We start from the raw sequence: 26,998 nt of genomic DNA, 5'->3' as shown, positions 1-26,998 counted from the left end.
AGTCCGGGGGCTCCGTTAATATTTAATCAGGTAGGATCATCCGATAGGGCTCAGGTGGCGTGATCTCCCGGACCCTGGGCGTCGCGCACCCACACCCCGGAAGGTTTCCGCCGCGGCGTCGAGGCGCGCGCGGCTGCAGGCGGGCTCAGGCTCAGGTCGGGTCCGAGCCAGGAGGGGCGAGCCAGGCAGTGAGACGGCCCGGGGCCGGCAAGCGTCTCCTCGGCGCATCCCCGAACCGGGAGGCCTGGAGCCCGGCCCAGCGCGCGTCCCCGCCGGGGCCCGAGTCCCGTGCTCAAATCGGGCTCCCCGCCGCGAGGCACAGGCGCTGCGGGCCTGGCCCGCGCGCCGCCCCCGTGTCTCCCCGCCCGACGCAAACCTCTCCTCTCCCCGCGATGGGTACGGGCAGCTCCCGGCGGCCGTGGTGGCCGCCGCTGCTGCTGCTCCTGCTGCTGCTCCTGGGACCCGCGGGCGCCCGCGCGCAGGAGGACGAAGACGGCGACTACGAGGAGCTGGTGCTCGCCTTCCGGTCGGAGGAGGACAGCTCGGCTGACACGGCCCAGAACGTGGCCACCGCCACCTTCCACCGCTGCGCAAAGGTGCGGACGCCGGGGTGGGAGTCGGGGGCGAACCCGCGCGGGGACCCGGGCGGTGGGCATATCCTCTCTGACCTCAGTGACACCCCACACCCCGGAAGGGAGGGGCTGGAGTGAAAGTCACTGGTTGGGGGGGCTTTGCTCACCCGAGGACGGGCATGGCGCGGATCTTGGGGACTGCGGGCGCGGTGGTGGGGAGAACGGGCACGGCGGCTCTTTGGGGTGCGCTCTGCGGGGGAAAGGTGCACGGGGCTCGGAGACTGGTAGGCACCAGGTAGGACGAGCAGAGCACCTCCAGGATCGCCTGCTCAGATCCTGGACGTGCCTCACCACTGAGGCTCGGGTGGGTCAAGGCGCTAGTGCCCGAAACGTGCTTAGAACGGCCCCGGGCAGAGAGGAGATATTAGTATGCGTCCTGACGCGGATCGGGAAATCTGGGTAGTGCAGAGTGTGTGTGGGGAGTGTGGGAGGGGGTGGGCTTGGGGGTCTTGGGACGAGACGGCGCTACCGTGACAGGGGTGGAGCGGGAGAGAAGGCGAATGAATGATAGTGGCGGGAGCCAATTTCTTCATGACACAAAACTCACATTCTAGGATTGCATCTTTTTCAGCTGAAGAAAAGAACAAAACTGAAGGGGTGGGGACGGAGTTATTCTCCAGGCCCGTTGGGGTCCTTGGGCTCGTCTGGGAAGGGCTTGTTTGGTGCTCTCGGGAAAGGAGCCTGGTAGCCGCAGCCCACTCAAACGCCGCCCAGAGTGGGTGGGGCGAGTTTCCTGAAGATCAAGGCCAGCGCCTGGCCGCTGGGCTATGGGAGCTCCTGCACAGGGTTGGGACTGCTGTTTCCCTCCAATTATAACCTTCCCAGGGCTCAACTGAGGTCCTGTTACCGGGCTTGGAGTCAGCTCTGGGGTTGAATCCTGGCTCCATCACTCACTAGCTGAGTGGTGCTTGGCAAGTCACTTAACCTCCGAGCCTCCATTTTCCTTATCTTTAAAAGGGAGGTGACAGTCCTTCCCGAGGGTTTGTTGTGAAGAGTCAGTGCTGGGCAGATGGAAGAATGAAGGGAAAGGGGCTCTGTTGCCCACATGAGTGACCTCCCCACCATGTGAGCCAATGAAGAGAGCACTGTAGGAGGTAGCTATTTACCTTGCTGAAGTGCGACCTCCCAGTCATGCCCTTTTTGCTCCAAACTGCAGCTTCCGGGACAGAGGGGAAGTTCTAGGCTAATGGACATCTGGCCTGCGCTTCTGCCCCAGCTCCCCTGCCTGAGTGTGCTGGGTGCAGAGGGGTGTCAGGCCCTCAGTGTTGCCTGTGTCCTGTGTTAGTGGCAGGAGGGGAGGGACCTCTCTTCTTCAGTCTGGCTCTCACAGAAGAGTGAAGTTTACTCAGCTCATAGCACCTTCTTCCTTGTTCCCTGAGCCTTTCACCGTCTAGAAGGATGTTGATGGGTTGTGACAAGGTTGAGAAAGGGCGTTTCAAGTCACTGCCCCCAAATAACTATTCTAGAAGTAGTAAATACCCCATCCTGAGAGGTGAGTAAGCAGAGGCCGGACAACCAATTAAAACAGGTGCTTGAAGGTACTTCTTCCCCAGCGGAAGTTTGGAGCAAGAACCTCCAGAAGTTCATTTATTCAGTCCTTCAATGGATATTTTGTAGAGATTGAATTTGTAATGAAAATATTTTTGGCAGGCAGAGAAAGATTTTAGACCAATCCTTTTATTTTGTTCATGAGAAACTGAGACCCAGAGAGAGGGGTTTCACCCCCCTGATGCATTAGAACTAGGCTTCTAGGGCAAGTCTCCTTCCAGTGCACAAAGTGTCCTCCCAATTCATTAGGTTTTCATTTCGCTGAGGGCATTTTAGATGGGCCTTTGAAGCATAAATAGGAGTTTAAATAAAAGTGGCAGGGGAATTTTATTCTAGGTGAAGGGGGTAGCATGAACAAAAGCTCAGACCTGGGAAAGCTAGAGGTGGAGAATAGGGAGCACATGTCCACAGTTCCTTATCTCCCTTCTGAAATGTAAAATGTTCTGAAACCCAAAAGGTTTCTTGTAATTTATTTTGTGGTAACCTGACCTGAACTGACATGAGGTTATTTATAAGTTATCCCACTGATGTAAATATTTATATTCCTATATTTTGCTGCATAGATTACAATGTGCTGCTCCAGACGCCTCTGAGCACCCTGATTGCCTATTACTACCTTTCTAAAGTCCAAATAAGTTCTGAATCTTGAAACCCATTTGACCCTAAGACTTTGGATAAAGGGTTGTAGACTGTATTCTACTCTGGCGCACGTACAGAGATGTGGGAGATTAGGCTACGGAGGTAGGTTGCAGCGGGGACCAAGGGGCAGCATGGAGTTTGGACTTTGTCAGGCTATGGGGAACCACTGAAGATTCTTGAGCACAGTTGTGTCTGTTTGAGAGCAGTGGGAGCAGATAAGAGCTAAGAGCAAACAGATCTGCTCCTGTAGACCATGGCCTTGAGTCTTTTATCCCATGTGAGAAGTGTTGCCTTTGCTCACTCTATCCTCCCTTCTGTTTGCTAGATGCTTTACACAACTATGTCTCTTGGCCTTCCCAGCAGGCCTGTGTCATATGTATTATATTCCCCACACCACAGAGGAGATATCTGAGGTTCAGAGAGGTTGAGTGACTTGCCCATGGCCACATAGCCAGTAAATATTGAGGTTGGGATTCAGGCCATGGTTTTGGACAGCTTCCAGAGGGGGTCAGGGAGGTACTAGAACCAGGAGGAATTGATTATTTCAAATTGAGACATGGGGAAGGGAGGTGTAATTAAGAAGGTCTTCAGCAGGAGGTGGCCTTCAGGCAGGACCTCCAAGGGTGGCCAGGCCTTGGTCGGCCCCACAGAGAGCTAGGTGCGGGTGCAGACGAGAACCTGGTGTTGACTGTGGCCCATGGTTCCCGTTTTTGCCTGACTGTCAAGTATGAAAGTGTGGTATATGTTACGTTACTGCTAAGAGTTGGCTTCTATGTGGTTTGGGGGTCCTAATTTGGTGACTTCTCTTTATACTTCCTATACTCTATGGAGTTTCTTTTGCTGATGAAGCACTCACAGCACCCTTCTTCTTTTTTTAATGTCATCATATCACTCCTCCTCACTGGGGGCCAGGACGCCTGGAGGCTGCCAGGCACCTACATGGTGGTGCTGAAGGAAGAGACCCACCGCTCGCAGACGGAGCGCACCGCCTGCCGCCTGCAGGCCCAGGCCGCCCACCGCGGCTACCTCACCAAGATCCTGCACGTCTTCCACGACCTTGTCCCCGGTTTCCTGGTGAAGATGAGCGGTGACCTGCTGGAGCTGGTGAGCTCCGTCTCTGGGCGGCCCACTTCCCGAAAGGGCTGGGCTGTCTCATGCATACAGGGCACTGTCCTGGGTGTGCCCATGGCTGACCATTGGGAGGCAGCAAGTGTTCACAGAGCGCTTACTGAGTACCAAGCATAGTGGCTCCTGGCCTTCGGTACAGGATACCCTTCAAGCCTGGGCATACCTCAATGGTACTTCATCTTCATCTGAGAGATGAGGAGACCAAGGTTCAGAAGGGACCACACAGACAGCCAGAGGCAGAGCTGGGATCAGACCCAGGGGTCTGTCTTCTAGCTGTCTTTGTGTTGGTGAACTTGCTGCCTATGACAACCCTACAGGAACAAGGCCCTATGACATTAGTGGGGCCAGAGTCATTTTATTAAAACATGACTCAAGGATCCAAAATTCCTTTGAAACTGATGCTATTCAGAAGGTTCCTCCTGTAGGACAGGGAGGCTGTTCCCCCTCCAGCCCGACCCTGATGCCACATCTTTGGTGCAGGGGCAGAACAGACATGGGTAGTTGAGGACTTCTGGCCTCCCTCTCCTCACCCTGGCCCTAGTGCTTTAAATGCATATCTTAAAAACCTTTCTTGGTGAGGTTCCCTGCGAAAGGGGGCTCCGCTTGAAGCGTTTGTAGCTTTAATAAAAAGGCAGAAGAGAATTTGGCAAATGCACCTTTAAAAACAAAACAAAACAAAAAAAACCCTTTCCTTGTTTTAGCCTCTGCTCCCTTCCTCCCAACACGCCCCCCTCCCCTGTCCTCCTAACTTGATGAGAACACATGGTTCCCATTTTCATACTGATTCTCTGCGTGGCTGGGGTGCTTCATAGCCTCCTGCAGACACTGAGACCCAGAACAGGACAGGGTCTTGCCTGAGGTCACACAACATATAACCGGCAAAACGAGAATCTAGGCCCAGGCCTCCTTGCTCCACTGTACTACCACTGCATAGTTTCATTCCATTCAGCATACGGTGGCTGAACAACTACAGTGTGTTAAGTCCTGTGGGGACAATGACATGGATTAGACAGGGTCCAATCCCTTAGTCTAATAGCGGAAACATCAAGTTAATGCCTTCAATCAGTCTGCTCATCCCATATTTAATGAGCACCTACTATGTGCTCAGGCATGAGGATGGACCACCAGCCCTTTCCCTTGAGCTCACAGTTCAGAAAGAGAGACTGAGAAGTGATGGCCAGTCAGTTAAATGGGGGATGATATGCCCAGCACAGTGCGGGGGAAGGAATCAGATGCCCACAGAGCCAGATGGCACGCATGAGCCCCGAAGGCCAGGCAGCTTCTCAGAGGGGAGACACTGCTGATCTGCAGGCCACAGACATGTGCACTCAAGAGATGGGCTTTGGCATCACGCCAGCCTGGGGTCACGTACCCTTACTAGTTTGTCTAACCTTGGGCAATTTTCTTCACCCCCTGAGTCTCAGTCCCCAACCTGTAAGCTGGCATGAAAACAGGAACGGTTCTTTAAGGACTAAATGAGATTGTCAAGTATTTAAGCAGATGCTAAGCACAGAAACTAACAGAGGTGTGGACAGGTTAAGGAAGCCTACAGGGACACTGAGGCGCCCAGGGATGAGTTTTCCTGACAAGTTGATGGGCGAGGAGAGGGAATAGTGTCTTCTCTGCCAGGTGGGAGCTGGAGCTGTGGAGCAGGGGCTGCCCCGGGGGAGCCGTGGTCACCAAAGGATGCAGCCACCGTGGGAACCTTGCAGCAAAACAGAGAGGGAGTGAAGACACCCTCTCATCCCCCAAAACTCCTTCTGGGCCTCCCTCTGGCTGATCCCAACCAGAAGTCACTGCAAGGAGGCCTGGGTGCTGCAGTCTGCAGGGTCAGCCTCCCCACGCCTTGCACGGTGGAGAAGGGTGGGAACCGGTCTTGGGGAAACAGAATGGCCAGTGAGGGCATCATGATCTGGGCATGGAGTCCAGGTCCAGCCTTCCCCGGGGCCTGGGCACTGCCTGGCTCCCCAGGTGGCATGTCAAATTCAGAATCCTTCCTAAAAGGCATCCTCTGTGCTGGCGGGTGCTGGGCTCCCCAACCTGAGCGAGGAAACCCCACACCAGGAGGGGACAGGTATGGGACTGGCGTGTGACCCGGGACAGGCTTGATCAGGTAGGTGAAGGGCTGTGGCTACGGCTGCTGTCAGCCAAATGGCTTTTGAAGCCGAGCCCCACCTCTCTGCCTTCTGCAGGCCCTGACGTTGCCCCACGTCCAGTACATCGAGGAGGACTCCTTCGTCTTTGCCCAGAGTATCCCGTGGAACTTAGAGCGGATTCTCCCTGCGCGGCGCCAGGCGGATGAACACCACGCTCCTAGTAAGGGCCCCAACCTCCCTCCGCCTCTTCATCCCCGCGGAGGCCACGTGCCGCTCTCTCCTCCCTGTCTACGGTCCTCATCTCCCAGGGGCGTTAGAGCTCAGTACACTCTGCTGACCCCTTTTCTGTCCCATTCCACCCAATCCAGCCCCCATGCCCTGCCTTCCTTCTGCCCCAGGTACGATGCAGAAGTCTGTTTCTTTAAATGAGCCCCTCTCCCACCTTCTAAAAGTTCACGTTTGCCTCTTCTTGCCATTTGGCCCATCAGGCTGCACTCAGGTGGGGAGAGGGTAAACCTGACCTTGACACCCCCTAAGGCCCACAGGTCTGGGTGATCCCAGTGCCTTGAGGACAGGATTGGACCCCATAACGGGACAGATAAGCCCTGTTTGCCACGCCCCCAGCTGGTCTCTGGTGTCCTGCCTTGCCCTGCGCCTCCCTTCAGCATCGCTAGGCTTCCTGGGGTTCCCTGCGTGGGCTACGCTGTGTGTCCCCTCCAGGCCTCTCCCCCGACTCTTCCCTCTGCCTGGGGTGGCCTGGCCAGGAGGAGGGAGGCCAAGGAAAGTGGCCTGGGTTTGGGCAGGGCCTTGTGGGGGGTGGAGGTGACATTTATTGAGCTGGGGAAGAAGGGAAGGACACCTGGTTTGGGGAGATCAGGGGTTTTGGCTGGCCCGTGTTCAGCCTGAGAAGCCCACACGCAGCATGAGGTCTGGAGCTCAGCGGAAAGACGATGCAGGGGTGCTCCAGGACTCAGCCAGACCTGGGGCGCGTCCAGCCTCCGCCCTTTACTGGCTCACGTGGGGTCGGAGCCTCCCCATCCTCGGCTGTGAAAGGGGCACAGTAACCCCATCCTGTCCTCACAGGGTGTTGTGAGGCTGTTGATGTACAAATGCTTCGGGAACTGAAAGGCTAGGCGGGCTCTGAGTTGCTGTCATCGTGACAGACGGTAGACCTGGGGCCTCCCAGGGCTCGCGGCCAGGGTGGGAGATGGGTAGGAAGTGTGGAGCAACAACCCCAGGGTTGGCAGCGGCAGAGGTGCGGGGCCTGGTCAGGCAGGGTGTGCTGACCGGTCTGGGCAGCCTGTGGCCAGGGAGGGGGTGCCCTTTGCAGGAAGAGCCTGCCTTTCCCCACCCCAGGCTGCTCCTTTCTAGGCAGAGACCCTAGAGACCCCACCTTCCACATCTGCGACTCAGGGACCTCCCAGAGCCGGCTAGTACGGGGAATGGGGAGGGGATGCTGTGCAGGGGGTTCCGGGGGACACCAAGCCAAGCAGGAGAGAGAGATGGCTACAGCCCCTCAATTAGTTCCCTAGGGCTGCCCTAACGAAGTACCACACACCCGGTGGCTTAAAGCAATAGAAATGTACTCTCCAGTCGGAAGTAAAAGTGTCCGTGGGCCAAGCTCCTCCCAAAGGCTCTAGGGGAGCACCCTCCCTCTCCCCTTCCAGCTTCTGACAAGTTGATGGGCAAAGAGAAGGAATAGTGTCTTCTCTGCCAGGTGGGAGCTGGAGCTGTGGAGCAGGGGCTGCCCCGGGGGAGCCGTGGTCCAGCAGCCCCTTCCAGCTTCTGGTGGCCGCAGCGTTCCTCAGCTATGGCTGCATCACTCCTGTCCATGCCTCCTTCATAGGATCTTCTCTGTGTATCTCTCCTCTTCTGTTTTTTTATGAGGACACATCAATGGATTTAAGGCCCATCGGGAAATCCAAGATGATTTCGTTTGGAGGTCATTAACAATCACGTCTGCAAAGCCCCTTTGGCCAAATAAGGTCATGATCATAGGTCCTAGGGGTTAGAATGTGGACATACGTTTTCTGGGATGACCGTTGGACCCACTGCCCTCCCCCAGGCCAGAAGCAGACGTGCGATCCTTTCCTTCCCCACTGGGATGCCCACGGATTGCCTTACCCTCCTCCTGCGCCCAGTGGCTGTGAGAGGTGGGGGAGATGGAAGGCAGGAACATGGAGTCCATCAGGAGTCACAGAAGGGCTTGGCTGGACGAGGCCCCCCGGGGGCTGTTGGGTCGGAGTGGGGCGGAGTGGGCACCATGCAGATGAGTGGAGAGTGGCGCACCCGGCCAGGAGCAGACCCTTCCTTCACAGAGAGGCCACCTGGCAAAGGGCTGACGAGCACAGACTCTGGAGCCAACTGCCATGCGCAAACCCAGACTTCAGCATTTTCAGGCTGTGTGAGCTTGAATGAGCCTCAGGTTCCTCTGCAAAAACGGGAGGTGATGACAGTCCTATGTGGGGGGCTGTGTTGGGGTTAATGCTCTTTATTCTGTAGCGAGCCTCCAGCCGTGTCTGGTATAGAGTGAGAGTGCTGTCATTTCAGCCCTCCCCCTCCTCTCCTTCCATGCCACAGTGAGTTCTCGAGTAGCCACTCTGCTCCAGACTCTGTGCTAGGTGCTGGGGACACAAAGACCAACAAGATGGACTTGGTCTCTGCCCGCGCCCCCCCCCCCCCACTCCACCAGAGCTTCTAGTGCATGAAGGCTAATCCTTTGCTTACACAGATAGCTACATGACACCGGTAGTCTGGATGGGGTAGGAGCACGAAGGAGTCTGGACAGCTGTGAGTATGGAGTCAGGAAAGGCTTCCTGGAGGAAGTGGCACTCAGCCAAGCCCCGCAGTGGGTATCATCAGCCCCACCAAGGGGAGCACGTCCAAGCGGAGAAACAAACAAGAACAGAGGCCCTTAGGCAGGAGGGGTGTGGCCTGCGGGGAAGAGGCAAGAGGGTCAGGGTCAGGGGCCTCCTGGGCAGAGATGAGAAGGAGAACTTGGCTGCCTTCCGAGCTTCTCAGGCGTGGCAGGGGCTGTCCTGCGGGAGAGAGAAAGCTCCCTGCTCTGGAGGGATGCAGGCAGGACTGGGCGCCCACCTGCCAGAGGCCGCAGAGCTCCCTGCACTGATTCAGAGGCTGTAAGAGGCCACTCGCAGGTCCCTTCGCGCTAAGTGATAACTCCTCTTGAGGCCGCTTTTCCCCTCTGGAGAATCTGAACTGACCCAACTAGAAATGATGAAGTGTAGGTGGTAGGCTTTTGGTGAACTTCCAATACTGCTGTTTTCTCTGAGGCTGTAACTTGTGTCAGTTGGAACCAGCCACCGTTGAGCCGTCCTGGCACCTGGTGGAGTGGAGAAAGCATGGGCTTGGAGCCAGGAGGCCCAGGTCCACGCGTCCTCCTTGAGCCTCGGTTTCCTCTCTGTGAAATGAGCTGACCTGCTCAGATGGCCATACAGGCCTGTTATTCTCCTTTTACTTGTCAAATCCTGTTCTGTCTTTAAGTTCTGTGGCCTCAGGTTTGGGGAGCTGTGAAAAAGTTTAAGTAGGGGCTTGGCATAGTTTTTCCCATTGTATTTGTTAGTTTCGAGTGTTCATATTGTAATTTCATATTAATATTATGGAGCCAGACTACTTGGTTCTCTTGCTGGTTCCACCATCACCAGCTATGTGACCTTGGACAGTTACTTACCCTCTCTGTGCCTCACATTCCTTGTTTGTGATATAAAGATATAAAAGTATGTAGCTGGAGAGGATTTTCTGAGTTGACGTATGTAAGGTGCTTAGAGCAGCGCCTGAGACATGGTAAACAATTTATATGTGTTAACTATTACGTTAACCTCACGGTTATTCTTTCCTTTCGAACAAACCTCACCTTGGAAAGCTGGAGGTGGCCTGGTGGAGGTATATCTCTTAGACACCAGTATCCAAAGTGGCCACCGGGAAATTGAGGGCAGGGTGGTAGTCACTGACTTCGAGAACGTGCCCGAAGAGGATGGGACACGCTTCCACAGACAGGTGAGCATGGCCCTCATCCCCGACCTGGAGTTGATGGTACCCCCGGAGTGCCACAGCCGCACCCCCGCTGGCCTCCGCAGCTGTCACTGCCCCTGCCGTCAGTTGTGGGTGGGGACGTCTGTCCGGTCACTCCCTGATATTATTACAGGGTGGATGAGCTTTCTCACTCAGGTCTTGTATTGATCGAGCAGGCGAACAAGTGTGACAGCCACGGCACCCACTTGGCAGGGGTGGTCAGTGGCCGGGATGCTGGCGTGGCCAAGGGCTCCAGCCTGCGCAGCCTGCGTGTTCTCAACTGCCAAGGGAAGGGCACGGTGAGCAGCACACTCACAGGTGAGTGACGGCTCCGGGCGTGCTGTCTCTGCATCCAGACCCGGCACGGGACGGGGCTTCAGCCCAGAGAGAACTGACTCCTGACCGACGAGACCAAGGCAGCCTCTGCCCCAGAGGCAGAGTCCCAGAGTGTCAGAGTGGGCAGGGCCCCCAGGGGGCATGAGTGCCGATGGAGAAACTGAGGCCCAGAGAGGGGCAGGGCTCAGCCCAGGCAGGTCCTGCAGCTTGGACCCCTAGTCAGTGGTCTTTCTACAGTTTCACACTGCTCCCCTTTCCAGATCTTTTAAAATAGTTGCGTCTCTTGCCATGTTACTTTAGATTTGGATGTACCCTCGAGGTGATCTAAGCAAACTTTCCCCATCTTCTGCTTAACACGGGGGGACTCTCTCCTCGTGAATGATTGGAGCCCTGGTTGGGTAGACCTGGTAGAGGAACTGGCAGAAGACTTTTTCCAGACTCTTGCATCCATCCAGTCACCTCTGGCAAGGTCCAGCTTAGAGCTAGGACCCTGGGAGGCCTGTGGACAGAGAAGAGGCTGGGAATTCTCACTTACTGAGTCCCTCCTGTGGCCAGACCTTGAGCAAAGGACTTTGTACTCCATACCCTGAGGGTGGTATTGTGAGCCTGTTAAACAGTTGAGAAAATCAGCCCAGAGAGGGGAAGTGACTTGCCCAGGGTCACACAGCCAGAGCCAGTGGCCTCGCTGGGGAAGGTGCTGGCTCTGAGTTTGACCCCACTGCAAGTGCCCAGACCCCTGTGTCAGACGCTGGCCTCTGAGCTGGCAGAGGTAGTCATAGGCCTTTTTGAAGGGCTGGGAAGGGCTGGTGGTGCCTGCCTTGTGCTTGGTGAGTGAGCTCTGCCCTAATTCTTTGCAGTTTAGTGCACAGGTTTTTGTTTGTTTAATTAATTAATTTTTGGCTGCATTGGGTCTTCATTGATGCGCGCGGCCTTTCTCTAGTTGCGGCGAGCGGGGACTACTCTTCGTTGCGGTGCGCGGACTTCTCATTGTGGTGGCTTCTCTTGTTGCAGAGCATGGGCTCTAGGCACATGGGCTTCAGTAGTTGTGGTACTCTGGCTCAGTAGTTGTGGCTCGCAGTCTCAGTAGTTGTGGCTCGCAGGCTCTAGAGCACAGGCTCAGTAGGTGTGGCATGTGGGCTTGGTTACTCCGTGGCATATGGGATCTTCCCGGACCAGGGCTTGAACCTGTGTTCCCTGCATTGGCAGGAGGATTCTTAACCACTGTGCCACCAGGGAAGCCCTAGAGCACAGGTTTTGATGTTTGGTTTTAAAGGCAAGAATCAATAATCCCCTGCCCTATCAGGTGACCCTTCCTTCCTGTCCCACCCCTTTATCCACTGACCTCAGCTCAGCAGGCCAATTCCCAAAGGTCAGTGTGCAGAGGAGGGGAGGCCCGCTTGTGCCCTGAAAGGCCTTCCACAGGCCTGGCGCCCTGGGCTTGGAGGGTTTTCCGGGGAAGAAGTCCCCACTTTGGGAAAGGCCCCTAGCACGTTACCTGGAGCAGAGCAGGGGCTCCACGAACAGTAGCTTTTACTTTCGTGGTCACCGCCGGTCTCCTCTGTAAGCAGATTGTTGAGGTAAAGTGTGTCAAGTCCAAGCACAGAAACATACATACAGTTAATGAATGGCAGCTGTAATCGTGCTTATTCCTCACCTCCACTCCTACTTCCGCTCTGCCCCTCCCGGTGTGAGGGGCAGCTGTCTCCTCCTAAGAGGAGCCTGGCTATGGGACCCCAACTCCCACCTCTGCTGCAGCCCTGGGGACCTCCCAGAGGTCCAGATCCAGAAGGTTCTGAGAGGTCAGCTGGCCACACCCCCATCTGACGGGGCAGGAGCCGGAGCCTGAGAGGAGAAGCTGTCAGGTCCGGGTCCCCTGGCACGTGAGGGCCAGAGCTGGTGTTAGAACCCAGGTCTCCACTGGGCCTGGGCTCCAGGCTGCACACTCGGCTCTGGGGCAGGGGAGTGCAGCCGGGGTCAAGGCATGACACTCCCCCCGAGGGGGCAGGGTTATCAAGTCCCCCCCCCCCCCACTCTAGCTCCAGGGCGAGGAGTCTTTTGATCCTTGACACAGTCCGAGCAGCAGTGCACCCTTTCACACATGGGAGGGCAGGGTCCCACAGCTGCGAGTGGGCAGTGTGGACTCACTGGAGTGTGTGTGTCTGTGTGGTGGGGGAGGATTACTGTACACCAGCCCTCAGAGGATGGCAGCGAGGCTTGTGAAGGTCAGAGGCAGGGCAAAGGGGGCCCTTCCTGTTCCTCTGAGAATCTTACTCATCCTCTTGGTGCCTCAGTTTCCCGGAAAGGGAAAATAATGGTAAGGTTACTGTGAGGACTGTGTAAATTCCCATAGTCAGGCCCTTAGAAGGAGCCTGGTGCGCATAAGTGTTTGGGAGTTGGCTGGTTTTATAAGTGCTGCTGTTGTGAACATGCTTCCCATGTGTATTAGTCAGGGTTGTCCAGAGACACAGAACCAACAGGATGTGTGTGTATATTTATATTTATAAATACATACATATACCACATATGGGCGATTTAGCTTAAGGAACTGGCTCATATATTGTGGGGCTGGCTGAAATCTGCAGGGCAGGCTGGCAGGCTGGCAATTCTGGCAGGAGTTGATGCCGCCGTCTTGAGTCTGAAGGCAGTGTGCACACAGGTTTCCTTCCTCCTTGGGGGACCTCCATCTTTTCTCTCAAGGCCTTCAACTGATTGGACGAGGCCCACCCCCATTATGGAGGGTAATCTGCTTTACTCAAAGTACTGATGTAAACATTAATCACATCCACAAAGTACTTTCACAGCAACACTTAGACCTATGTCTGAGCAAACACCCATAGCCTCGCCAAGTCGACATGTAAAATTAACCCTTACGGGGGCCTCAGGGGCGGGAGTGGGGAGGCGGAGCGTGCCTCCTCATGGGTGACCTTGGCTTTGTCCTCTCAGGCCTGGAGTTTATTCGGAAGAGCCAGCTGGCCCAGCCGGCGGGCCGGTTGGTAGTGCTGCTGCCCCTGGCGGGTGGGCACAGCCCGGCCCTCAACGCCGCCTGCCAGCAGCTGGCCGGGACGGGGGCAGTGCTGGTGGCCGCTGCCGGCAACTTCAGGGATGATGCCTGTCTCTATTCCCCGGCCTCAGCTCCCGAGGTGGGTGCTCCCGAAGGGAGGGGAAGGTGGCAGGGGGGCCCCTGGGGGCTTCATGGGGGGTGCTCCTGAACTGGCCTGGCTTTGGAAGGACGTGTCAGAGACTGCCAGGGCCGACCTGGGCAGAGGAGGGGCTTGAACCTCCACCATCCCAGACTATGAACAGCGCCAGCCTCAACTCTCCCCTCCCCCAGTGCAGCTCCAACCCCACGCCCTGGCCCCTCTCCCTCCGAATGTCTCGTGACTCCCCCGGCCCCTTCTCCCCAATCCCATCACCTCCGTCCATCTGCTGTCCCCTGGATTGACACCATAGCTCCCTCTGCTTTCTCCCGGCCTCCCTCTCCCAGTCCACTCGGTAAGGGCCCCCCCCGCCCCGCAAGGCCCCCTGAGGCCCTGCATTGGTGTGTCCCAGGGGAGCTACATGAGCACAGAGATGACGCTTCTCAGCTTCAGAGGTTGACCCAGGGGGTCCAACGCCCGTCCATTCCTCTAACATGCAAGGGCACCTACTGGCGGTGTGGGCACTGGGGGGACTAAGGGGAAGGAATCTCATCCCACTTCAAAGATATCATAGTCTGGGGGGTGGGTGTTGGGGTCGGGGGCAGGTGGGGGGCACACGTGTGAGCCTGACAGTGATGGATAACCCTCCCTGGCAGCCGAATTTAAAATCGCACAAAGCAGACTAAACCCAGCAGGTCTTCTCCACCTTGCCGGCTCTGCTTTCCTCCTTAGCACTTATAACCACCTAATGTGTTGCATTTTTACTGTTTGTTTACTGTCTGGGTCCCTCCCTAGAATGGAAGCACCTCGGGGACTTCGGGAATGGTGCCTGGCATATGGTAGGGACAGAGGGCAGCGCCAGGGCCGGGTGGGGCAGAGAGTGCCAGAGCTCTGCCTGGAGAGTCAGATTTCCCTCAGGAGGGGATATTTGAACGGGCCAAACAGGTATACAGGAGTTGGCCAGCCCAGTTGGCAAGGTCTCAGTCTCCCTACATCCTCTCCTTGACTCCGCTCTCTGCCATCCACTCTCTCACCTCTCCAGGTCATTACTGTTGGGGCCACCAATGCCCAGGACCAGCCGGTGACCCTGGGGGTCCTGGGGACCAACTTTGGCCGCTGCGTGGACCTCTTTGCCCCAGGGGACGACATCATTGGTGCCTCCAGTGACTGCAGCACCTGCTTCACATCACAGAGTGGGACGTCACAGGCTGCCGCCCATGTGGCTGGTGAGTAGCTGCCCCATCGCCTTAGCCATCATGATGCTGACAGCCCCTTTGGCAGGCAGGGTCTGCACCAGGACCACGTGTGCCAGGCTCTGTGTTGGGTATGGGGGAGTAAAGACGAGTCAGACTGATGGTGCCCTCAAGGACGCTCAGTCTGATGGGGGAGGCAGGTGCACAAACGGAGTTAGCCAGGGCTGTGTGGAAGGGAGAGGCGCCTGACCAGGCTAAAGGTCAGGGAAGACTTCCTGGAGGAGGGCCATTTCATCTGGGGTTTGGTGGATGAATAAGAGTTTACCTGGCAAACAAAACAGCCATCGCCAAGGCTCGGAGGTGCGAGAGCAGGATGTAAGTCTTGCTCTGGCCATCTTTTAGCACGGGATCGCAGGTGGTTTAACTTCTAAAGAACAGCTTGGTGTGTCTGTGTGTGTGCGCACGCTCATGTGTGCACCAGGAGAGGAGTCCCAGGTCGGGAAGGAGGGCCAGGCCACCACCATCTCTCACCGCCTGCCCCACGACCAGGCATTGTGGCTAGGATGCTGACCGCCGAGCCGGAGCTCCCCCTGGCTGAACTGAGGCAGAGGCTGATCCGTTTCTCTGCCAAAGACGTCATCAATGAGGCCTGGTTCCCCGAGGACCAGCGGGTGCTGACCCCCAACCTGGTGGCTACACTACCCCCCAGCACCTATGGAGCAGGTCAGCAGGAGGGCAGGGCGGGCAGAATCCAGACTGGGGCTTGGGAGGTCTCAGGGCATCTGTGTGGCCTGGGCAACCTTGTCCCTCCCCCATCTGTGGAGGGAGGATTCGGCCACCAGCTCCTAGACACTGGGGGAGATTGAGTAGGACGGGCTCCAAAGGGGCTTTGCAAAGGCTTTCGTGACCTGTTTTAATGGGAGAATGGATCACATTCCTTAAGGCCCCTCTCCCCCACCAGGAGCCAAAGATCTGGAGCCCTCTGTGAGCAGAGCCCTGACGGAGGCTCCCTCCCCAGCCACCCCTCCTCACCCCAGGGCCTCGTTGCAGGTGGGCAGCTGTTCTGCAGGACCGTGTGGTCGGCGCACTCGGGGCCCACGCGGATGGCCACGGCCGAGGCCCGCTGTGCTGCCCCTGAGGAGCTGCTGGGCTGCTCTAGCTTCTCCAGGAGCGGGAAGCGGCGGGGCGAGCGCATTGAGGTGACCTGTACCCTCCCGTCGGAGCGTGAAGTGGGGTTCTCGCTTCCAGGCCCAGATCTGCCTCAGCCCCATCCTCCCCTGAACTCCAGCGCCCGTCTGCAAGTTAAAGCCGAACGGGGCGTATCTCAGTCACGCGGTTTGGGTGCTGCAAGAGGGAGGCACACGGAGGGTTCCCGGGAGACTCTGCAGGATGAGACTGGATGGATTCCCGTGCCCGCCTCGTGGGAGGGAGGGCCGAGTGTGTGCCAGGGATTCACTGCCTCGGGGGAGGGGAGGGCCAGACGTATGCCAGGGATTCGCTGCCTCTGGACGCAGTCGTCTCCAGGGCCCTTTTCACTCAGATGTTCCACGGTTCTGGCAGTTGAGAAATCTCAAAGCAGCAGAAGGGGGACTTGATGGGAAGGCTGCAGAGCCTGGCGGAGATGCCATCTGGCTGCAGGGTTTTGGTGGAAGGGCAGTGCCTAGGCCAGGAGGACAAGGGGCGGGCAGGCGTTTCTGTCTGGGAGCCGGTGTCTGGGAGTGTGCTTGACTGTGCGCCCTCCTGCACGTGAGTGCACGTGGGAGAGGCTGAGAGTGGGTCAGGGCTGAGCAGGCCAGGTCCATGCTCTGGAGTCTTAGGTTTCCCTGTATCTGCATTTTTTTTTTTTTGCGCGCGGTATGCGGGCCTCTCACTGTTGTGGCCTCTCCCGTTGCGGAGCACAGGGACGCACAGGCTCAGCGGCCATGGCTCACGGGCCCAGCCGCTCCGCGGCATGTGGGATCCTCCCGGACCGGGGCACGAACCCATGTCCCCTGCATCGGCAGGCGGACTCTCAACCACTGCGCCACCAGGGCAGCCCCCTGTATCTGCATTTTGAAGTCACTCTCAGTGTCCAGAAGAACTTTATAACACCCAGAACTGCCCATCTGCGGAACCGTCTGCCTTGGGTGGAAGCGAGCTCCTTGTCCTCAGGGGCCGGCTGGCCCCTCGCGAGGCCATCGGAGACGTTTCAGGGGGCTGGGACCAGGCGCCCGAGTCAGCTCCCTCCAGCCCCCCTCATCCTGTGTTTCGAAGCCTTTTCTAAAGCAGGTTCCTCTTTCTGTCTTTGGCTCTCAGGCCCGAGGGGGCAGGCGCGTCTGCCTGGCCCACAACGCGTTTGGGGGTGAGGGTGTCTACGCAGTTGCCAGGTGCTGCCTGCTGCCCCGGGCCAACTGCCGTGTCCACACGGCTCCGCCAGCTGGAGCCGGAGTGCAGACCCAGGCCCGCTGCCCCCAGCAGGGCCAAGTCCTCACAGGTAGGCGGCTGGGCCCACCCCGGGGTGAGGAGGCGTCTCTGGCTCCTGGTGCACCTGCCCCCACCCGGCTGGTCCCACGTTGGAGCCCGACGGCCTGGTGTGAAGGCCAGTGCTACCCTTCCCATCCCTGTGACCCTGGGCAAGCACCTCATCTGTCTCCGTCTCAGCCTCCTCCTCCCTAAGAGGGGCGGCGGCAGTTCCTGCTTCACTGGGTTGCTATGAAATGAGTAACACCTAGAGCACCAGGGCTGGGGCATCATAGGCATTTCCCCACAGGCAGTGCATTGCATGAGGGGCAGTTTAGGGAGTGGATCCAAAAGTGGAGCTGACCTTGGTTTAATCCTGGCTCTGCCAGTCGTCCGCTGTGTGACCTATGCAAGTTACTTAACTTCTCTGTGCCTCAGCAATAGAATGAGGATGATGGGTGCTAAGCATTTAGCTTGGTGCTAGGACAACATAAGTGCTAGCTATCCTGGTTATCATCCATTGCTTTAGAATCCATTCTCTGATATAGGTAACTGTGGATGGGCCACCTTGTGTCAAAAACATGCCCTGGGTAGGTAGCAGAAAGTCGCAGGTAGGGACCTTGTGGGGGATCCAGGGATGGTGCCCCTCAGATCGGGAGGGGGCTGAGCTGTCCTGCTTGGAGGGTGCATGGGATGTCCTGGGGAGCGTTTGGGGAGAGGGCAGGTAGTGGGCCTGGAATAACTGGTTCAGGAGTTGATTCTTCATCGAGTATGTACTGGGGAGCCACTGAAGTTTGAGGAGGGTGACAAGGGCGAGTGACGAGTTAGGAGCTGGCTCTAGGAGGAGCAGCTGGTGATGGCTTTGCAGGGGAAAGATGAACCCAGTCAGGTGGAGAGGCTGGGACAGGTCCAGCAGGCCACTGGACATCTTATTGGGGTCCTGGCTTGGTGGGAAGTCCACCGTGTTCTGATGGCTTGCCCCTTTGGCAACGCCCAGCAGATGAACTGCAGGGCACGTGCCAGTTCGAAGACATCGGAGTCATAGAACCCACTACCTATGAAGCACGTCCAAAAGAGTCCCACTTTACAGCGAAGGGAACCGCACCCTGACATGCTGAGTGACTTCCCCAAGGCCGTGCAGCTAACACACGGGCATTCCAGTGACCATGACCCTAACACGTGCAGAGCCCTTGCCCGGTGCCAGACGCTGTGCTGGGCTCCGCGTGCATGTCCTCACTTCACCCTTGCAGCCTCCCTTTTCCTTTTACAGAGGGAAACTGAGGCTTGCTATAGCCTAGAAACACCCTCTGAGGTCTCGTAGCCAGGGGTTATGCCTGACTCCCAAGCTCTGGAGGGAGGCCCATGTCTCCCAGAGAGACATCAAGCTCACCCCTGAACTTCTGCCTGGGTGGCTGGGTTATGGGGAGGAATACCATTTCCTGGTCTAGCATCTCAGGCCTTGGAGCCCCCTCCCCATGTCGGGGTGGAGAGGAGATGATGTTTTCCCTGAGACACTGAGGCCCAGAGAGGTTGTATGGCTTTCCTAAGGTCACACAGCAGGCCAGCAGCAAGGTTGAGCTGAGAACCCAAGAGTCCTGTCGCTCAGGCTAGTAGTGCCTTTTTCCTGCCGAGACTTGTTTCTGTGTTTCCCAGCTCCAGACTCAGACTCTAAAAAGATGGAGACTGAATGGGGTGGGGAGGAGAGACAGAGGGTCCCTTAGCATCCAGGTGTTTGAGCCGGCCCTCCTCTTCCCCAGGCTGCAGCTCCCACTGGGAGGTGGAGGACCTTGGCACCCCCAGGCGGCCTGTGCTGAGGCCACAGGGTCAGCCCGACCAGTGTGTCGGCCACAAGGAGGCCAGCATCCACGCTTCCTGCTGTCACGCGCCGGGTCTGGAGTGCAAAGTCAGGGAGCACGGGATCCCGGGCCCTGCAGAGAAGGTGAAGGGGCTTGGGGGGTTGGGACGGGAGCCGGACGCCGCGTGGGGTGGCACGTGTCCATCCTGTGCAGCTTTTCTGGGTCAGTGTTTGTGTCACCACCATACCCTCACATATCTGGGGAGTAGCTTGTGGGGTGGGTGCTGTCAGCAGCTTTTGCAGCTGTGTGGACATCACGTGTGTGTGTGTGCGTGTGTGTGTCGCTGGGCCAGTTTTTGCTTTTGTCCAGCTTAGTGAGACCTGCTGTTGGGGCATGCTTCCCTCGCTTCGGAAGAATATGTGTAAATATGGCATAAGAAAAGCAGTCCACACACATTCACTGATTAATCCACTTAACACATCTGCTGGGAGGATGACTCAGCCATGACCCAGAGGACGGGACACCTGAGCTGAGCGCTGCAGGTGGAGGAGAGGCTAGCGGGGCCAGCGAGGTGAGGAAGGGCTTGCAGAGAGGGGAGGCACGCTGGGGGACTGGGGCGTGAGAGGCCCTCAGAAGCTGCCAGTGCAGACCTGCAGCCTCCCTACGGCTTCTCTCTAAGTCTCCTTTTAAAAGCCACAGGGAGCTTCTTAAAAGGAAGCCCTGGGGAGTCCACTCTCCTGCCTCAGAGAGGTTTTTAAGAGCAAGTCTGTAGTGATTGTGGTCTGGATGCTGCATTGCTCGAGGGCAAGGGCTGTCTTGGGTCCACTTGCTCAGCATGTATTGAGGCATTCCAGGCACCATTCCAGGCGGTGGAGATACAAACCTGGCAAGTTCTCCTGGGGCGTCTTTTCTAGTGGGATGACAGTAAACGAATGAGTAGTATTACAGAGTACTTAGAAGATGCTGTGGAGAAAAGTAAGGCAGGGAAGAGAATGGGGAGGGAAGTTCAGGAGAGGCCTTGCTAAGAAGGTGGGGGACAGGACAGGGAACAGTGTTCCAGGCAGAGGGAACAGCCGCGGCAAAGGAGCACCAGGAACAGCCAGAGGGCCAGTGAGGTGGGCACTGAGTGAGGGGGGGAACCAGAGACAGGGTTCAGGTGGGGCCTGAGGGCCACAGTAGGGACTTTGGTTTTTGCTCCAGTGAGCTGGGAGCCACTCAGCGTTCTGAGCCTGGGGTCGGGGGAGGGGAACGGGTATCTGACCTGGGTGTGAGCGGGTTCGTTCTGGCCGCTGTGCCATGAAGACTGCAGGAAAGGGGGCAGAAGCAGGGAGGCCTGCTGTAGGCAGGTGGACAGCTACGGTGACTGTCCAGGCCCGGGGGGCGGGGGCTCAGCCAGGGCAGGAGCACGGAGGATGCTAGGGCCTGAAGGAGGAGCCCACAGACCTGAGGGACTGGACGTGGTGGGAGCAGCGGAGGGGGCAGTCCAGGCTTTGCATTGCCGCTGGCCGGGATGGGGAGGGCTGTGGGAAGCATGGTGTCGGGGGAAGATGAGTCTGTGTTGGCACGGCAGACACCAGCCTGTGCCCTCCCGGCCTGGCTCACAGTGTGCCGGGCCATACGTGCGCTTTCTTTCATTCCCTGGCCCTGGCAGGTCACCGTGGCCTGCGAGGGAGGCTGGACGCTGACCAGCTGCGGGACCCTCCCCGGGGCCTGGCCCGCCCTGGGGGCCTACGCGGTGGACAACACGTGTGTGGTGAGAGGCCGGGACATCGGAGCAGGAGGCAGGACGGGCGAGGAGGCCACCGTAGCCATCGCCATCTGCTGCCGGAGCTGGCCCTCAGGGGAGCAGGCCTCCCAGGAGGCCCAGTGACCGCCCTGCCCGGGACGCATGCATGGGGAAGGGGCCAGGGCCTGGGGGCCGTGGTCCCAGGCCTCGGCTGGGCTTTGAAGTGGTTCCTCCTTCCCCCTTCCTCAGCCTGGACCCCAGGGAAGAGGATACCTCTTGCTTCTGGAGCTCTCGCACTGGCACTCGGTGTGCGCCGGCTCCCCACCTGGGAGAACCCCAGCTCTCGGCCTGGATCACCCCTTCCCAGGCCTGAGCTGCATGGGAGGCTGAGTGAGTAGGGCTGCAGGTGCCGGGCAGTCCCTCCCTCGCTGTGGGGCTGGGTCCAGATGTCACCGTTAACGCTGGTCAGGCTGTGCCCAGCTTCCTGCCAGCCGCTCCCAAGATGCCAACACTGTGGGTAGAATTACTTTTATTGAGCAGTCAGTCTTCAGGCCTCCGTGCAGGAGGTGGTCATTCTCCTGTGGGTAGGCAGGGAGGCGCTTGAGGGCTGGAAGGGGCCAAATATTGGTCAGGGGAAGTGAAAGGTGGAGATGGCCCCTCATCTCCTGCCTGCTTTAGGGACGCCCTGTTGGGCTCCCGAATTAGTGGAGGATCAGTTTTCCATGCCTCTGGGGGTGCAGGGTGGCACTGACAAGGGGTGACGCTTCCCCACATGTGGCCAACGTTTCAAAGTGTCCAAAGGGCTTCTCCACCCACCTTCTCACAAAAGTTTCAGAGTAGCCCTGGGGCAAAGGCAGGGCCTATATTCATACCCATTGGATAGATGAGGATTTTGAGGCCCGAAGCACGAGCCCAGGGTCAGCTGCCAAGATGCCTTGGTTCAAGTCCTTGCTCTTTAGAGAGATCTCCATCAGTTCGGTGATCTCCACGGGCCCTCCCAGTCCTGCTGTTAAGACTCACCTCCCGAAGACAGCTTGTTGACAAAATTCCTAGCTCTTGTACCCACCAGCGGCATGACGGATGCAGCCAGATGTGTCCCAGGTGATCACGAGGCCGTGCCTTTGTTTCTCCCAGCTGCCCTCACCTGGCCTGGTCCCGGCTTTGCAGTCCACCTGGCATCAGCCTGCAGGGGGACATCACCCCAGGGATGACTCTTCAGTTCCCAGTGGAGGGCCACGTGCTCCATCCACCCTCTCACCCAGTCCTCACACCTACCCTGCACAGTACACACTGTCATCCCCACTTCAGAGGGGAACTGGGAACCAGGGGTGGGGGTTGGGTGCCCGCCATTCACACAGCCAAGAAGTGAGGTGGTACCAGGGTATAAACCCAGATATGTCCCTAAAGCCAAGGCTCTTTTTGCTGCGCCAGGTTGGGCCCCCCATCTTTATAATAACAGAGGCTCATTAGGGAACACAGACCTGGGGTAGCCCTGTGAGCAAGGACAGAAAACTGGGCAAAAGGCACTGGCCGATTCACGGGGACCTGAGTGGAGAGGGCTTTGGAGGGATGCAGGGACGGAGGGGGAAGGGGAGAAGGGGGAGGTGCAACTCTCCCTCCTTGAGCTCCCCTACCCCCAGCCCCACCCAAGCAAACAAGCACGCATTTATCTTTCTGGTCTGTTTGTCAACAACTCTCTGCTGCCTTTTTACAGCAAGCAGCTTTTCTAGATCTCTGTTTTGCTTTTGTAACTTGAAGATATTTATTCTGGGTTTTGTAGCATTTTTATTATACAGTGACTTTTTAAAATAAAAACAACTTGTCATGACTCTTGCCTGAGTTTGACCGTCTAGGATGAGGCCTTGCTTACACCAGATGCCTGATAACCGTCTGTGGGGTGGTTGAGTAAATCAAGCCTTTGAGGAGCGTCTGTATTTTGAGTACAAGTACTTGAGTACTCATGCCCGTCCTGGGATAAAATCAGCGTCTTCCTCTCGCTTCCGAGTCCCCCCAGCAACCAGGGCTCCCCCTCCTTGGCAACTTCTGCCCCACAATGTTGTAGACGCGTGGGGCGCCCGTGTCCTTTCCATTCTCCTCTCCCAGCACCTGGCACAGGGCCTGGTGCAGAGTCAATGTTTATGGTATACGTTAATTATACGAGTGGCTGAGGCTTCTATAGTGAGTATCATGTCCATGGTCATTTTTCATGATTTGAAATTAAGAACAGCCTCGGGACTTTGCACCTGGCCAAGTATAACCATCCCATGCAATGCGGCCCTCCCCCCGGCCCCCAGCCCCACTCTGAGGCTGGCAAGCGTAGCTGTCTTAAGCAAGGCCTAGCTCTCAACAGCCCATGTTATAAGTGATCAGGGAATCGGCCTGCAAAAGCAAAAATCCTCTCAAACTCTATTTGCTGACAATTTAGTGTCATGGAACACGTTCAAGAGCGGCCAGCTGCTAAGGGCCTGACTGCCAGCAGGCATTTGTGTAAGTGGGCCCACTGGCACCCCTCGCCCACCACCCGAGAGTCGGGGGTCAGTTTCTTAGCTGTCCACGCCCGGATGGCTCCAAGATCTGAGAAAAGGGAACGACTGTTCTTGCAGAGGTTGGCAGCTGGTCACCGGGAGTTGGGGAGGAATGGGTGTGGACCGCAGGAGAAAAGTCTGGAGCAGCAAACACCCCAGGAGAGGGGAACCATGTGGGCAAACGCAGGACCTTAGGGGTGAGGCTGAGACCTGCGGGGTCCAGCAAGAAATCCAGCTTGACCAGGGACGTGATTTATACTGGGGACCACTGGGAGACCTGAAAGCTATGGGGGAGATGTCTACAGGCCACTGGTCTGAGTTTAGCACATCCTTATCCAGCTTTGCAAATGAATCCTGAAATGGTCAGGGTATCCAGAGGAGGAAACAGTAAAAGGCTTAGAAAAAGAGCCACCGCCCCTCATTATTAAAGAGTGGACCTTATTCACACCGTCAGTGCAAAGTACAAAAAGAAGGGCTTCCCTGGTGGCGCAGTGGTTGAGAGTCCGCCTGCCGATGCAGGGGACACGGGTTCGTGCCCCGGTCCGGGAAGATCCCACATGCCGCGGAGTGGCTGGGCCCGTGAGCCATGGCCGCTGAGCCTGTGCGAGGCGCGCATACCGCAAAAAAAAAAAAAGAATCAGCACCATTTCCCACCAGGTCACTGGCCCTGGCACCCCTTCCCCCGACCATAGCCATTTTCTGATATTCACAGAAAAATGTCAGTGAACCCCCAACTTTGTTTTTGAAAAATTTATTTTATACCCTCAGAAGCTAAGAACTGCCACTCAGTGAACCAAATTTAGAATTAAGTTTCTTCCCTAGTTTATCTACTTCCTTTTGAAATTTTATAAACAAGATTTTGTACACAAGAGGTAGCAGAGGAAAATTCCAGTCTGCTCGTTCCAAGCTCAAAAGGTAACGGCACACGCCTCGATGTTAGCAGGGAGGGTGGAGCAAGACAGGGTGAGTCTGGTGACACGTGCTCTAGGCCCGCGTTTGTTCTGTCAGGGCCGTGTGTGGGCTCCAGGGGAAGTCACGGGCCAGGTGCCCTTCGGAAGGCTCATTTGCGTTCTCTCCCAGGACGCCTCTAAGGGGCTGATTCGGCCATCCTAAGAAGGGCCTCACGAAGGGAGCTTCTTGAGAAAACACAGCATTGAGTTTAGTTGTGCAATTCCTACTCGATTTGCAGACCATTTTGAAAGATTTATAAAAACATCTTCGTCCAAAAAATTGGCAGTAAAAATGACCCTTCTTCCAAAGTAAGCCTGTCGTAATTGTCACTTTGTTGTATGACATTAAAAAAAAGTCATCAGCAGGTTCGTAGACTGCAGCCATTGGAAATCAAGGTTACTGGCAACGTGAAAGTGATGTTCCTCGCAGCAACAACGTGAGCAAATCAACCAGGGCACCTAACATCAGCGGCAGGTGATGCTGGTCCTGAAGAACATGACCGTGAGGGAGCAGGTGCTGGGGGCTGTGGAAGGCATTGTTTCCATAGGAAAGAGGGGATAGAAGTAGCAATTTCACTCCTGAATCTGGGCTCCTGAGAGTGCAGCTGCCAGCGTGATATCATCACGCTTTACCACGGCTGGCATTTCAGCGTCACGCCCTGTGGGGTCGCTTTGTGAGGATGGGGATGGAGGGGACGGCTGGGGAGATAGTAGGACATCGGATATTCATGTGCTCAAAATCCATTTTGAAACATCACACTTGAGTTTGCAAGAACAGCAGAACCACATAAAATCTGCCGGCTGCCTCTGACCCTTCCTCTGGGGTGCAGCTCTGCTCTTAGGTGTCGGCCCTCCACCTCCTCAGTGTCTTTTGACAGAAGCCACCACCAGCCTGTCACGTAATCACAAACTGCAGCCTGGCTGCACTGTAACTTCAACCTTCGACCGTGAGATGACAGGGTCTGCAGTGCGCAGTGGGAGCAGCTGTCTGTCCTGTCACGGGTCCACTGAGCCTCTCTGACTCTGCAGATCTATGACTGGGGCCACTCGGCTCTTCCTGAGGCTCCCCTAGTCCTGTGCGTGCTGAGCACAGGACCAGGCAGGGCACACAACCAAAGGCAAACAGGGTTGAAAATGTGTGTAGTGACTCAAAACCCAAAACATACAAAATATATGCAATATGTTGGCATGCCCCCTCCCCTCCAGAAAAAGGGGGAGCTGGCATCTAACCTGAAATGAGTGCTTGGTACAAGACGTGGGAAACACAACTAAGTGGATGGCTGCTCAGTTGCTTACTAGTTATTTCTTGTCCCCATCTTTTTAGTGTCAATTAGTTATGCTGAGGAGAAACTAAGTCTCAAATTCCTTCTCTGGATTAAAAGGTCTAGAAACTCACAAAGCAGTGTCTTTCAACTCAAATATTTAAACTTCATATACAACCAGTACCAAGGGTTTCAGTAATTATTTTTCAGCAAAAGCAAATGATTGCAGGTCACATGACTTAAGACTACAGTTTATTCAATATGTCTCCAAGCATTAAAAAGATGATTTTATGAAGTCAAACTCAATAAAATTATATCTTAAAGTGCTTTTTATTTTGCTCTTTTTAAAATTTGTTTTGGGAACAACTCGCAACTTCTTCAGTAACTGGTGTCAAAGAATGCACCCTGTACTTCTGGAGAACACAGCATTTTTTTTTTTTATTGCTCTTTCAATCTCAATTATATCAGAAAAATACCTTAAAGAGCTTAATTTCCCAATTTTTGATTCTGGTAACATTTCATCAAGATCCAAGTTTATGCGCAGAGCTCTCATCCAGACCAGCCTGAAATTCTATACAAATAGGGAGACATATTAAATACAAAGGTCTGTGTAAACTGAATTCTTTAACTACTAATGTACAGTGAAAAGGAACTTTTATCACATATCTTTACATCATTTTAAATTGGATACGCCTATTCAATGTTACTGCAAGATTAAAAATTTGCCCGCACTCATCTAAAGGCAGCTTGCTTTTTTTTCTTTTAAATATAAAAACCAAAGGAATTTCTTTTGTAGCATCATAGAGAAAGCAACAGCTTATCCTCACTCACTCTTGTTATGTTCATGTAACAAAACAGTCTACCACCGGCTTTATTTCCCAGAATCTCCCCAAAAGTGTCAATCCACATACGGACTGTGCCCCCGGGGGTCAGCGGATCCACAGGCTGGAGTTCTTCGCTGCCAAACAGCTCGCAGGCCTTCCCCGGGGGCTGAAGAGTGCTTTCCTTAAAACACGTGCTCCTCCCTTCACGGCGCAGGCTCTCCCGGTCCAGCCTCCAGGCTCTTCCAAAGGGTTCAAGGATGAGATTCTGATTTCAAAAAGGTCCTGAGCATCTAGTAACCGTGACGTGACTTCTCATCATGTGCTGGGCACATCCCCTAGGGATCGACATCGTCCAGGTCACTTCTTAACTCGCTGATCATCATGGGCGATTCAGAACCCTTTGGGAAAGGAAAAGAAGTTAAATACATAGAGTTAAGTTAGAGAAAAAAGTTTTTCTATGCCAATGGACTTGTGTTCTGCAGTTTAAACATGTCCTCATTTAACTACTTAATGTTTATCAAAGGGCAACAAAACATAACAAATGTGACACCTTATATTTGATAATTCCTGATTATGCAAAACTTTCATTTCTGTGTTCTTATTTAGTCACAGAAACAACCTAGTGACCTGCCTGCAGTCACAATGTGGCCTTGGGTTAAATCAAATCACTATGCTGAGTCTCAGTTTCCTTCTGTGAAATCAGGGTAACAGCGACCTCACAAGGTTGTTACGAGGATC

At 55.8% G+C, this 26,998-nt stretch overlaps 2 protein-coding genes across 9 annotated transcripts in view; one reads left to right on the top strand and one right to left on the bottom strand.

Annotated features, from left to right (window-relative positions):
* Positions 1 to 392: 392 nt before the first annotated feature.
* Positions 393 to 22,493, top strand: PCSK9 (proprotein convertase subtilisin/kexin type 9; the record flags this gene model as incomplete). Of its 7 annotated transcripts, none has more annotated exons than XM_082668388.1 (12): positions 393 to 596; positions 3,732 to 3,923; positions 6,197 to 6,263; positions 9,924 to 10,057; positions 10,249 to 10,390; positions 13,352 to 13,548; positions 14,588 to 14,771; positions 15,288 to 15,461; positions 15,789 to 15,937; positions 17,034 to 17,211; positions 18,935 to 19,116; positions 20,625 to 22,493. In XM_082668388.1, 12 exons carry the CDS (start codon positions 393 to 395, stop codon positions 20,841 to 20,843), a joined length of 2,022 nt encoding a protein of 673 aa, XP_082524514.1. In that variant the 3' UTR covers positions 20,844 to 22,493. The 7 variants fall into 7 exon arrangements, with proteins under 7 accessions (XP_082524514.1, XP_082524512.1, XP_082524511.1 ...); XM_082668386.1 differs by having other exon boundaries at positions 6,140 to 6,263; XM_082668385.1 differs by having other exon boundaries at positions 6,140 to 6,263; positions 16,992 to 17,211.
* A 1,466-nt stretch (positions 22,494 to 23,959) lies between these two features.
* USP24 (ubiquitin specific peptidase 24) overlaps positions 23,960 to 26,998 on the bottom strand; it is a gene marked incomplete at its 5' end in the record, with an annotated part of 149,945 nt that continues 146,906 nt past the window's right edge. For both annotated transcript variants that reach the window (XM_082654633.1, XM_082654634.1), the window contains one exon: positions 23,960 to 26,658. In XM_082654633.1, the coding sequence (XP_082510759.1) occupies positions 26,596 to 26,658 (63 nt within the window). In that variant the 3' untranslated portion in view covers positions 23,960 to 26,595. The remainder of the gene's footprint in view (positions 26,659 to 26,998) is intronic.

The sequence above is a fragment of the Grampus griseus genome (genome assembly GCF_964374135.1).
Source record: "Grampus griseus genome assembly, chromosome: 1".
Lineage (NCBI taxonomy): Eukaryota > Metazoa > Chordata > Mammalia > Artiodactyla > Delphinidae > Grampus > Grampus griseus.
Note: the sequence above shows the minus strand (reverse complement) of the source record. Positions and strands in the feature narration are given on the sequence as shown.